The sequence below is a fragment of the Neoarius graeffei genome, chromosome 17, assembly GCF_027579695.1.
Source record: "Neoarius graeffei isolate fNeoGra1 chromosome 17, fNeoGra1.pri, whole genome shotgun sequence".
Taxonomy (NCBI): Eukaryota; Metazoa; Chordata; class Actinopteri; order Siluriformes; family Ariidae; genus Neoarius; species Neoarius graeffei.
The window spans coordinates 32,129,119-32,143,040 of record NC_083585.1 but is presented as its reverse complement, the minus strand read 5'-3'; the positions used below and the strand labels follow the sequence as shown (position 1 = coordinate 32,143,040).

Genomic DNA, 13,922 nt, shown 5'->3' with positions numbered 1-13,922 from the left:
GATAACATTTACCCGGGACGGGTATTTGAGGCGGGTCGTCTAGCTTAAGCTTGATTAGCGTTGTTACGCACGCCAGTGTTTCCCACAGAAATTTTGGAGACTATGGGGGAGGCGTGGGGGTTGTTTAAAATTGAGTGATATGTTAAATATTAAGTTATTACTGAAAAACTATTGATTAAAAAAAAAAAAAAGACACTGAGAAATGGTCCTATAAACAACTTTACCAATATAAAAGATTACCAGGACTACAAAAATGCAGAAAAATAGGCTTTACTTATCCAAATGCTCCTGTTGGTTCAAAAGTTAAAGTGCAGAGAACCTCACAGCACAACATGAAGTTACCTTAAAATATAATATAAATGCCTCAGCTTTCATGTAAGAAAAAAAACTATTAATACTAGTACTGTGTGCAGGCAGTCTCTCCTGAAGACTAAATTAAACAATAATTATAAACTAATAAAATAAATGGCTCAGGCTTCATAGAAGAAAAAAAAACAATTTGAACAGAATCTCACAGTATGATGCTGAAGCTGCCTAAACAATGGAAAATAAAATACCATTTTGGCAAAAACGTTGGCATCCATTAATTTCTTGTATTAAGTAAAAAAAATGCGTTGCCAGATACTGCTGACGTTTTACAGCCCAAAATATGTTCAAAACCCGCCAAAATGCACTTAAAACCGCCCAAATTGGGCGGGAAACCGCGCAATCTGGCAACACAGGCGGCAGTAATGGCTGCACTCGTGTCGAGGATGTAAACACAGTTGACGCGGCAACGGACATACATGACATAGTGGATGTAATTTACGTTCACAACTTTTTTTGCCAGAAATATTTAATATTAAATTTTGTGACTCGACTGACAATAGCCGGCGGCATAACAAGCCATAGCCGGCGATTTGCCGCCGGTGACCGGCTACTTTTGAGACCGCTGTAAAGGAGATACGATTCCAATTTTAATCAGAACCAAATTCAGGTGCATGCTTTGGATAAACATAATTTTTCAACCATGGCATGAGATTATACAGTAGAACATTGCAGTTGTACAACTTGTGGGTTTATATACACAACAAGAAGTGTTTCCTACCTGTACCGCATACTCTCACAGAAAAAATATCACCCGTCTACCTCTCATACACCTCACAGCAGAAAGTTTGTACTCGTCCCATTTAAAAAAAAAACAACAGAGCCCTATGCAGCAGTGCAAAAAGTCAGCGGCACTCTAGGGAGTAATATTGATCTAAAAGCTCTTTCCCTCACGAGGCATGCTGTGTGTCTACGCTATCCACATTTTCCTTTTGAGTAAGTATGCTTTCCCAATCAAAGAGAATCTTCACTGGTTTGGAAACGTGTTAGTCGGGTCAAGGAGAAGTTCTTTTGTAGTCAGTAGAAAGCTTAATAAAACCCAACAGGTGTTCATACACTTCTGTTCTCAGATATGCTTTGCACGATGTACACCATACGCATGTGAAACAGCAAAAGCAGCTATAACCAACTTTGATATAATTTTAAAAAGAGAGACACACACACAAAAACAAAACAGCTATGCGATCATAAAAGCAAGGAAAGTTGGTTGCTTGTGTTATTTTGTGTCAATGTATAAAAGAAACATATTACATATGACTGAATCTTCTGATGGATCAGGTCACTGTACAAAGCAATTTGAATTTACTTTGAGGGACAAAGTTATTAATTTCTTCCCAGGCTGAAGTGTAAACTGATAACCCCAAGTGTAACCTGATCTGAAAATCCCAGATCTTAAAAGACAGGGACATGTGCAAGCACAAAAAGACTCTCATGTAAGCTCATTGTTTATATTCCCAGAGCTGTAATTTGTTAGGCCTTATAAAACGGGTGAAATGCAATACAGTGCCAGTCCAGGAGCCTTTTGGCTTGCACGGTAATGGTCCTAATGCTTTTATCTCTCAGACACTGTAAGTAAACATCGCCCTGCGTCTGCCTCCATGCTGCCATTTAATTACGTACACATTTTTCCATAGCCCTCATCTTCATACAGTGGGGACCAGTTCAAAAGCAGCCCTTGAAAGTGGAATCCATGCATGCTATAGGACTGAATATCCAGTCTACAACATCCAGATGTGCTGCACTGGTAAAGCAAGGCTTTCTTCTCCCAGCTCCAGCTCCATGCTTTATTCTTGTGCTCTTGTAATTAGTGTTAAAAGCAATATGAACAGTGCAATGCTCTTTAAAAATTGCATTGCAGAAAATGGACAAGCATGAAAAGCCCATTTTCCCCAAACAAAGTGGCCTACTACAGGCGGGAGGAGGAGAACATAAAGGTAAGGGCATTGGTGGAGAGAGCAGGGGTTGTAGTGGGGTAAGTGCATGGCCTTCATGACTAATTCAGAAGAATTATCTGACAAAAGCAATGTTTTGTTTTTTTTTTCTTCCCACAAGGCCCAGAGTACAAAACAGAATAAAAATGGCAAACTACACACTTGGCTGATGGTCAGGTAACACAAGAGCAGCACTAAAACAGGCTCCGACAATGTTTAAAAAGTTATTCAGATTTGGACTCGTGTATGGATGTGTCATATACAGTGCAAGAGTATTCACCTTCACTTGAACGTTTCCATATTTTGTAGAATTACAACCTGAAACTGAAAATCAACTTAATTGGGATTATAGGTCATGAATTTAAAAAAAAAAATGACCCACAGTATTAAAAAAAAAGGGGGGGGGTTGTTTGGTTGGTTGTGGGTGGAGTCAATATAGTTTGGAAAATTGGAAAATTAAAAAAAAAAACAAAAACAAACAAACAAAAAAAAAACACGTTTACCCTCACAGGTTGTAACGCTACAAACCTGTACTACAGGAACGTAGAACATTTAAAGTGTCTTCCGTAAAGTGTAGTTAAAGTGGGAGAGTGATGACCGTGTTCAAAAAGCAGTGTGTAAGGCCAAGTTTACATTAGACCGTATCTGTCTCGTTTTCTTCGCGGATGCACTGTCCGTTTACATTAAACCGCCTGGAAATGCCGGGAAACGGGAATCCGCCAGGGTCCACGTATTCAATCCAGATCGTGTCAGCTCCGGTGCTGTGTAAACATTGAGATACGCGGATACGCTGTGCTGAGCTCTAGCTGGCGTCATCATTGGACAACGTCACTGTGACATCCACCTTCCTGATTCGCTGGCGTTGGTCATGTGACGCGACTGCTGAAAAACGGCGCGGACTTCCGCCTTGTATCACCTTTCATTAAAGAGTATAAAAGTATGAAAATACTGCAAATACTGATGCAAATACTGCCCATTGTGTAGTTATGATTGTCTTTAGGGTTGCCATCCTTCCACTTGCAAGTGGTAAGTGATATGCGCTGGGATCACACACACAGCGGCTCAGTCCCGAATCACAGGTTGTGCACTTCACTTGCGCGCTCTGTGAGCTGCGCAAGGCCGGAGTGCGCACCCTCCAGAGGGCACTCGCTGTTCAGGGCGGAGTGATTTGGAGCGCAGGATGCCTGCGGAGCCGAGCGTATCCGTGTATTGGCGTTGCTATGTGCACGCAAATCGTGTATTGGTGTTGCTGTGTGCACACTAATCGTTTTAAAAATGTTAATCTGATGATCCGCTGATACGGTCTAATGTAAACATGGGCTAAGACTTGCAGCACCACTCCTGTTACCAAGGGTCAAACGTGCACACCTGAGAAGGTGAGAAGAGCAAATAGAACCTGATGTAAAATATACGCTTGCAGTGCATCCAACAGTAACATTCAATTTCCTAAGGCTGTAGCACATGACAAACTGCCTACTAATAGCACTTTGCTTAAGGTTCAGGGTATAAAAGTCATTGTGAAATTGTTAGAATAAGGTCAGAAAGAGATGTATAAAGTACATCATTAAATCCATTTTTCTAACTATTTCAGTATGCCAGATCATGTCATGTTTGCTCACGTTTATGTCTGAATATGGCTAACATTCGAAATATCAGCAACATTAAAAAAAAAAAAAAAAAGAGTCCTGTTTAGTTTATTGAAGTGCTTTGTTCAGACTGGAAAAACGTTGTACGTAGTTGTTTCTAGTATCAAAGCATCCAAAACCAGACAACATGGAACACCATGAGGACTGAGGTATTTATAATGCAGCAGCTATTATTGATTTAAACAGACCAGACACCAGATTTTACAACACAAGTGGCTTTCATTTCTTGCTTAATCTGCACCTTTCGATTGTTTTTTTGCTCTGAAAATTAAAACAGACTGCTAGATAATCTTCTCTGAACAGGTTTTCGAAAGCTGTTAATCAGTCTAGGAACTATTTCTCCTCCCAACATATCTGGATGCAATTTACACCTGCTTTTACAAGGTGGAGAAAAATTACATGCCAAACTGGTTGCTGTTAGTCATTTGCACTTTAGTAAATATGTAACCTCCTAATATATTAAACTTTTTATGTGCTGACTTCACATCTTTTTGCCCAAATCCTCCCTTACGAATGAACTAGATACATGTACTTCGCACGATTTCATCTAGGACACATAAATTGCACATTTAGGCTCGTTTCCCAGCTTTATACAAACCAGACTTCTGGTTGAGTCTTGTGTCTTGTTCATGTGCCAGGCTATGCTCCAAGGCAAGAATCTCATGGATTCTGGAGCACACTGACATCAAACCTAATGTTCTTTGTGTGGCTATGGCATAGACAGAATAAAAAATATTGTTCAAGAGTGTCAATTACTTTGTTTTGACAAAATTGTGAAATTTCACACATCAAGAATTTTCTCATTACTGATGAACTGATACTGGGTGAATGTTCACTTTGAGAAATGATCAAACTCCAGGAAAAAATCGCAAAACTACAAACATATATTTAATTTTTTTTATATAAAATTTATACACAGACAGCTGACAAATTTAAGGCAAAACTGGTTGCTCTGTTATACCGTGGGTCAATCTGTAGGCAAACAAATCTATTCTAACTGATCACCTTTATCCTATGATGAAACATTTCTATCCTGATGGCACGGTGGTGTAGTGGTTAGCCTCACAGCAAGAAGGTCCTCGGTTCAAGCCCAGCAGCCGGTGAGGGCCTTCCTGTGTGGAGTTTGCATGTTCTCCCCGTGGGTTTCCTCCGGTTTCCCCCACAGTCCAAAGACATGCAGGTTAGGCTAATTGGTGGCTCTAAATTGTCCGTAGGTGCGAGTGTGAATGGTTGTTTGTCTATGTGTCCGATGACCTGGCGACTTGTCCAGGGTGTACCCCACCTCTCGCCCGTAGTCAGCTGGGATAGGCTCCAGCTTGCCTGCGACCCTGTAGAACAGGATAAGCGGCTACAGATAATGGATGGATAGAGGGACAGCATCTCCATCCACAGAACACAAGGGCTCACTGAATAGTTTAAGGAATATGAAAAAAAAGATGTAAATCATATCCCATGACCTCTGCAGCGAGCAGAGTATTTGGAGTAATTGTTAGATAGTACTCTTCACCACCATCAAATCTCTAACTGAGGGAATATCTTAAGGAAGAATGGTGTTCATTCCTCCAGAGATTGGTGTAATCTATGCCAAGCCGTAATGAATAAAAGTTGTTCCATCTCTCTTTCACTTGGCCCATGTTTAAAAGGCCAGGATCATGGCTTTCATGGAGAGAATATTAGGACATGTTATGGGCCGTTTCCACTACCCTTTTTCAGCTCACTTCAGCCCAACATGGCTCGCGTTTCGACTACCTCAGAGCAGCACGACTGAGCTCGCTTCAGCCTTACTCAGCACCCAAAACTCGCACGGTTTTGGAGTGGGGCTGAAGTGAGCCCAACCGAGCTCACACGGTTTTGGAGTGGGGCTAGGGGCGTGAGCAGACACTCCCCTGTGCACTGATTGGTGAGGAGGAGTGTCCTCACATGCCCACACACACCCCGCGAGCACGCTGGGATCTGTAAACACCGTAAACCCGGAAGAAGAACCCGGTGACAACAAGCCACAGCACCAAGACCAGCAACACTAACGACTTCATGTCCTCCATGTTTATTGTTTACTATCCGGGTCGTGAGACTACCGCTTAAAAGGTCACTGATGTCACTGTTTGCACCACCTAACGACATCACATGACGTCCACCCACTTTCACTAACTCCACCCAATGTGTCCACCCACTTCCAGCCAGCATGGTTGTAGTCAAAATGCAACCCCAACAGCCCCACTCAGCTCGACTCAGCCCCGCACGGCTCAGCCCAACTCAGCTGCGTTGGTAGTGGAAAAGCCCCATCAGAGGTCAGCATCTTTGAAGGCTTTGAAAACAAAATGTGAGGTGATGACCGTTTTAAAAAGCACAACAATGAATTAATAATTTCTAGAGACTTTTTTGGGGGGAAAATATGTGCATCACTCGGCTTGTACAACAGGGTACACTAGATGACGTGACCCTGCTCTCCAAGGGCATGTGATAATGTAGTGGCACTTGTAAGTACTGAATTGTGGTGTACTGACTTCACTACTGTCAGCATCTCTTCCCCTTCATTATCACCACCACCCTGATGCTTGCAAGCAGGCAGCGCTTTTTTTTTTGCCAACTCCCACTAAATAATGAAAGCTGCTTGGTCAATGGGCATCATTAATGAAACATGCAGACCCTGGTGGTGGTAGATGTAGACATGTAGCAGATGTGAATAATTCAGTCGTCAAATATGACGGCGACAATTATACGACAGCTGGAGTGGAGTGGCGCCTGTGCCACCTGCTGGCGAGCAGCTCTGCGCCTCTGAGCTGACACAGAGCAGGCCATTAGCACAAAACCAACAGTCCCAGAGCTAAGAGCAGCAGATAAAGTGCAAGATCGGCTGGAGGACGGATCCGGTTTTATCTAGTCAAGTGCATGCCTCCCTAATGCAGAGCTTTGAGAAAGGAAGTTTCACACTTCAACTGGCATGATCGTTGTGGGCAAAATATTTACTCTGAAATATACATGAAACCAAGTGACTCATGATAGTTTTGAAAGTGGACCGTGTCGCTCAAACGTTCCTCCTCTTGCTGCGGAGAAAGCATTAGGAGATTCTCACAGACCTGCTGTGGTAAACAGTCGTGAGTGGAGAGATTCAGCACTGTTAGCTGCTAATGGAGCTCAGTGTCAGAGTTTATAGCTCATTTACAGCTCAAGTGGGCAGCAGTTACAGAAGCAAAGTCTGGTTTACTTCACTGTGATGAGGCCAGTTGTCTTGTCAGTCTTTCAGTTAAATACACATTAGAAATGGAAATAATACCCAAGTCTGTATATTTAAAGCCAGTGCTTTGATGGCCTGCAGTAACAACTGTGAGTCCTGGGTCAATCCTTGTGAGATCACTGAAGGCCTCCCAACAGACCACGTCAGATTTGCTTCATATTTCCAAAGATTAAAATGTCATTAGTCCCAATAAACAATGTGCAAACTTTCAGCCTTACATTTTTGTTAGCTTTTGAGATACAGGGACATAAGAAGGCGTGGCTCGAATTTTACCGTAAAAACGAGCGCTATAGAAAAAACTCTGAAGTTCCATAATGTTTGAAGCTGGATGCATGAAATTTTCAGGAATTGTTCTTAGATACAAGATATATTTAAATACTGCAACTCAAGATCCACAACTGCATATTTACCACTTTATGTATTGTTTAAATCTGTTTAAAAAAAAAAATCATTTGTGCTTTGGAGCAGTTTTGGCACTCTGTATCTCCACATTTAAACATGTCAGAGCTTTTAAATTCTGGTATTTATTTCTAATATTGTAGTACTGTTTTGTTAACCAAGTACATGTCTAAAAGAAATCAAAACTTTGAGCAATCAAAAAAATAATAATTATTTCTTGCTCAGTCTACCATAAAATCAATTATACCCATGGAAAGAGCAGGCCTTAATTAGCATATAGACAAAATATGAAGTTGGTATCTTCAACCAAACTATATTTATTAAGGGATCAAATATGCCTTGCTTTACTACAGACGGAAATGTAAAATAGAGGCACACTTCTTGTAATACAATCATAAAACTGTATCAGAGAACTAATATATGTATTTTATGTCTAAAAATTCAATTTATCGTTATTAGCTCTGACATAGGTATTGAATTAAATTAGGAAAACTGGGATTGGTACATACAGTACCAGTCAAAAGTTTGGACACCTTCTAATTCAAAAAATTTTCTTTATTTTTATTAATTTAAAAAAAAAAAAACCTTGAAAAATGATGGACTGTTGTTTCTCTTTACTCAGTTGAACGGTTCTTAAAGGTCCCATGGCATGGTAGTTTGTTGATGCTTTAAACGGGCTCGTGGAGGCTTCCGGATGTTATATCCGCAGCCTTTCTCGAAATGAACCCTCGGCACGTAAATATAGCCTCCTGGGAGAAAGCCCCATTTCAGCGCTTTTCCCAGTGCGTCGTTTTGCTAATGAGGAGCAGGAGGCGGGGAAGGGTAGAGGGTGGGAGCGGGCCATGGGGGGAGGGGGAGGGGCTTGACCAAGCTGCGCGTACACATACTCGCTGCTATCAGCGCCTGTAGCCACGCTGCTAAGACAAAACCCCGTTCTCCCTCGGACTCCTTTCGTAAACTCAACGTGACACAGAGAACAGAGAGTGAGAGTGTTCGGAGTGGTAGTTTACGAACGTATAATACCCTAGGCTTGAACACGCACTCCATAACCAAAGAGGATAGAAGCAGCAACTACAGCAACATCGCGCTTATCCAACAGAAGACATGCATTGCGGAGCAATAGTCAAACATAAGCTCATAAGTTACAGTCAATTTCCAGACTAAACTCAGTTTAACAGAGCATGCTGCATGCTCTTTAGTTTTGTAGTGCAGATTACCTGGCTAACTGCAGGAAGCGGTTCGCTGCACAGCTAATGTAGCCATTGCTAGGCTAACGCACCGATTTTAAAACACGGCAAAACGACCAGTTATACACTCACTTGTTCGGTGTTTGTGGCTGATGCGGCAGGGATGCTTGGTACGGACCCAGGCTTCAGTGACAGTTGATGTGCAAAACCTGCCCTGTACTGTCCCAAGTTATGGAAACATTCCTCAGGAAAATGCTTCCGAAAAACATACACCGTCTTAGGTAGACTCGACGGCGTATTATTGGAGTAAATAAAATTAAGCCACTGCGTCTTCAGGGGCTCTCCCGTCGGCAGTAAAAACAGACTCTTTTCTGTGTTGTCACATCCATGTACAGCGCAATTTCCATGTTTCGCTCGCTTAGGTGATGCCATGTTGTTGTGTCCTCTATGGTCTCCTCACTACAACTGGGCGGGGCAATCCATACAGTGGGTGGGAATCCAGAGGGGGGGCGTGGGGATCATCTCCCTTGCTGATGTAGTAAAGGGAAGAGCTTATCAACGCGCCGTTTTGACACGCCATTCTCAAATGTTGGGCATAGTTTGGTTTACACATTATGAAATTTCTAGCCACCGGGGTGACTTAAGAAGGTCAGAGGAACTCATTTTAACGTTAAAAAACCTCAGAAAGTGAAAATTTCATGCCATGGGACCTTTAACACAGTGTGGATTACAGGTGTGGACTAGGGCTATTCACTGTAATTATTATTATCTGTATTTTTATTATTTACTGTTTGATCTCAAATGTATTAACAAAGCAAGAAATTGCACTAATTAACATTTGACGAGACCCCTGTTAAATGAAAAATATTCCACGTGACTATCTTAACCAGCTTCATGAGGTAATACCAATAGTGAGCAAAGCGTCAAGGTAAATGGCGGCTACTTTGAAGAACCTAAAATATAAAAAAATTTAACACTTTATTTGTTTACCACATAATTCCCATATGTTATTTCATAGTTTTGATGTCTTCAATATTGTTCTACAGTGTAAATCGTCAAAACACAGAAAAACTTATGAATGAGTAGATGTGTCCAAACTTCTGACTGGTACTGTATCTAACAATTATTATTACCTAATTAATAGTCAAATCCACTCAAAGACGAAGTGCCATTAAAATTTGTGAGATTTTCTATTTCAGCAAAAGTAGCTGATGATTTAAAAAAAAAAAAAAAACACACCGAGCCTCGTTTAGATGTGCATGATCTAACAGTCTTAGGACATCGTAGACCTAAGTATATACTTATGCCTAACTTTTCCTGAGAGACACTGGGCAGCATGTGAAGGGACCTGAAGGTCTCACAAGCTCTTAGCTCATTCACCCTGCAATGCACTTTGACTTTGATAGGACAAAAGCTAAACGGATACAGCCTCCCGACACTCACTCCCCACCGGCACCAGGCGCCAGTACAGACGCATCTTCACACAGACAGCATGGCGACATCACCCCTAATGGCCCTTATCTTAATCTGCTTTAAAAGCATCTTGCATTTCTCTGAGATTTTTTCACCTCTGCAAACCAACATTTAATAAGTGCCTCCCCCCCTTAGTTGTTTCCAGTTTATTTCTCCTGTGGTCGAGCCAGACAATGAGGGGCACTGTGGTTTAATGGGGTCAAAACAACTATAAACCCCAGCTCTACGAGCAAGGTGAAGGGTGTGTATGCACATCTGATTTGATGAACAAGTACACACATACACACCTATACATGCACACAAACAAAAAACACACACGCATACACGATGCTGCATCTGACAAAGTGATCAGGGTCATGTAGGAAGGCGTCTGGAAACAGAAGATAGTCTCGGCTATTTCTCAGATGGGACTTTGAGGCTCCAGAACATCCATAGACTCGGAGGCACAAAAAAAAAAAAATCCCCAGGCTACTCAGTTTTCTGATTAAATATTAATCCACATCAAGAAGTCGTGTATAATCATTGAAAACCATAATATACAACTAAGCCATATAAAAAAAAAGAAGACAAAAGCATGCACTTTAGCTGTAACAAATAACACACATATGAATACATGGCAGAAAATCACTCTCATTTAAAGGAGTCATTGTGACAAGCAGTTTGAATAAAAATCAATTATTCATAGTAAAGGCATAACAAACAAAGAAGAAAGTATGCATCAATGGAAGCCTATAAGTAAGCTCGTTAACTCAAAGTTGATACAGGCTGGAAAAATGCTGGTCTGTACAGTATCCATTATACACTACAATTGCCTATTAGTGTCTAAGTGGCAAACAAAGCCTCCCTGACATCTACTAGTGAATTTTCAAACGAGTGCCTCAGGTGTCACTTTAATGCTGTGTTCACACTTCTACCGGTACGAAAGTGGTATAACTGTATCGATACCGGTACAGTTTAGAGCATCTGTCCACACTAGCGAGAAATGTTTGCGGTTTTCTTTCACGCAAGTTGAAATGCGCATGCGTGAAATGTTTCCGTAGTTACCGAGTAACTTCCTTCCGAGAATATGGCGGATGAAACAACGTGTGTGCGCTTTTTGTTGTCAATGTACAGTCTGTATTTCTGGTGGTCATTTATTCAGTCGAATTGTATAAAACGTGTGAGGCAGTTGAGAAAGAAACAAAGAAAACGAATCTCCCTTTCTCCCCCCTCACTTTCTCTCTCTTCCCCTCCCTTTTTCCTTCTCTTCCCCTCCCTTTTCCCCTTTTCCTCCTTTCTTCCTCCCTCTTTCCCCCTCCCTTTCTCTGCTCCATGTAGCTCCACGGTCGTTTTGAGCCATTTTGACGTTTTATTTACAGCTGGAAAGCGTGTGCGTATTGTATTGTATGAATAACCTGGAAGACGTAGGAATGGTTCATTGCGCTTGCGCATTATATTTGTATCGATACAGAGCCGCTTCATCTGTCCACACTACAGCGAAGCGCTACAGTACCGATACAAAACCCATACATTTGTGGGTTTCGTACCGATACAGTTATACCGCTACAGTACCGGTATAGTTGCTAGTGTGGACAGGTGTTGCGGTACGAAAGTAGTTTCGTATCGGTACAAAATCCCTAGTGTGGACAGGGTATATGGCTGTTCAAGGGACACATCAAGCACCGAGTGCAGCCAATATGTGAAAGGAGGAAAAAAAAAATATTAAAAACCAGCCAGGGCTTAAACTGTGGTCTCTAACACCTCCCAGTGGTGAACGCACACAGCTACGGATACAGCACATCATTTAAAAAGTAAAATCTTTCAAGATCTAACTCATGAGAAACCCTGAATACGGCATAAAGTCTCTAAATTTACCTTGTATGACGGCAGGAAGCAGAGAACTCCTCGGCTCACTGTCTGGCACACTTTCAGCAGCAGCGCTCCCACCTCATCCTGGAAGGTGAAGGTTTCAGTATGCTGGAATGTTGCGCACAGCCTACGGCCTTGAGGACCTGCGCCAATGGTGCCAACCCATACCTGCAACGTTTAATATCATAGTTCAAAAACTTGCAACCATTTATAATGAACATTTTATGTTTCAAGGCGCACACACACAGCCAATTTGTTACTGAGCAGATGAAAAAGTCAAAAGGTGTCTAAATACTAAAAGCACCCAATCAACAGCCTTACTCAGACAGCCATGAGATTTACAGCATGTAGTGTCCGTTCCATTTCATTGGAATTTGTTCTAGTTTGGATTTGTCAATCATCCTTAATGTAAGAAATTACATATTGATATTACCGACTGATTGTTTTACACGTACTGCTTATGTTAGCTATATTTTCTGAAACTTACTCTCATGCAGTCATTATGGAATCATGCTGTATTATGACGCATGTTAAGAGTTAAACTATTTTTCCACTTTTCTACTGAATGATTTTTTTTGTGAAAAATTAATTTTCTTGTTGTGAAATGTAAATCTGATATTGTGCAGCAAGTAACGCTCTTCTTCAGTTATCCTTTCAGCAGATTCTCTGCTTCTCTTCTCTTACTGAAGTAGTTATTTGAATGGCTACTTTTACTTCTATTTCAGTCATTTTTAATTAACAGTATTTTCACCTGTGTACATTTTTTTTGGCTCCATTACTCACCAGAATGTACTAACCTGAGACTTGTTGATAACATGGTTGGCCTCTAGCTGGATGGAGAATTTGAGGCCCAGCTCAGAAGTGAAGGACCCCATGGGTGAGAGGGTACCAGAAGTGAGCACTATACTGTGTACTGCTGTGCTCAGATCAGAGAACGCCTGCAGCACACATGTACACTTTTATTACGCTATCCCGTCATTTGATTATTTTTCCTACACTGATGTGTGGAAGAAAATGAAAACACAGACTGAATTTAAAAAGAAAAACAAACAAACCAAAAAACACCACTTTAGTCATGTTGCTGTTCGGGGCCAGGCACTCACCACGGCAGGGTTAAGGCACCAAAAGCTGAGTGTGTGCACAAGGGTTTTAGTACGGGTATTCTGGCGACGGCGGCGCGGCCGGGCAAAAAAGCCCTGGGCATCAGGCACATCCTCCTGGGTAGTCCAAGCATAACTCTGCTGCAGAGCCACACGGTAGTCATCAGCAAATCTACACACACACACGCACACACACATGCGCGAACTTGTCACAGAGTAGTTTCAACCACATACACTCATCAGAGCTGTGATTAGTTTTGGCATTAATAGACTGCCTTGGTTGTAACAAGAAAGCAAACAATGCCAGCAGCTCTTAGGATTCTGGTTCTAGCTCATGTTCTGTGCCCGCAATCACAGTGATATCCCTAAAAGCACATTCAAAGGTCACAGCAAAAGCGACCACATCATCATCACAGCCCACAACAAAGCCTTTACCAAGTTCAACATTGAAGACATGCTTCTATTCACACTGCCCCTTTGTCTGATTAGCTGTTTAATCAACTAAAAGAAATCACTCAGACAATGCATTTTAAAATTTCACCAGTGATAAGTAAAAATGGCATTATTTGAAATGAATATTATTTCAGTTTCAAATCCAAATGACTATAATTAAACAAACTGCTGCAATATAACAAATGAAATATCACAAGGCTGTCACCAATTAACTAAAAATACATGAAGAAGTCAAGATACCGTAATGACATCCATAAAATATGGCTGTTTGAGTTTTGTACTGG

The 13,922-nt window shown here is 41.5% G+C and overlaps 1 protein-coding gene across 3 annotated transcripts in view; it reads right to left on the bottom strand.

Moving 5' to 3' along the window:
• brip1 (BRCA1 interacting helicase 1) overlaps positions 1-13,922 on the bottom strand; it is a 77,254-nt gene that overhangs the window by 27,010 nt on the left and 36,322 nt on the right. For all 3 annotated transcript variants that reach the window (XM_060944024.1, XM_060944023.1, XM_060944025.1), the window contains exons 12-14: positions 13,189-13,357; positions 12,883-13,023; positions 12,092-12,253 (exon numbers count right to left, since the gene is read on the bottom strand). In XM_060944024.1, coding sequence (XP_060800007.1) covers positions 12,092-12,253; positions 12,883-13,023; positions 13,189-13,357 — 472 coding nt within the window. The remainder of the gene's footprint in view (positions 1-12,091; positions 12,254-12,882; positions 13,024-13,188; positions 13,358-13,922) is intronic.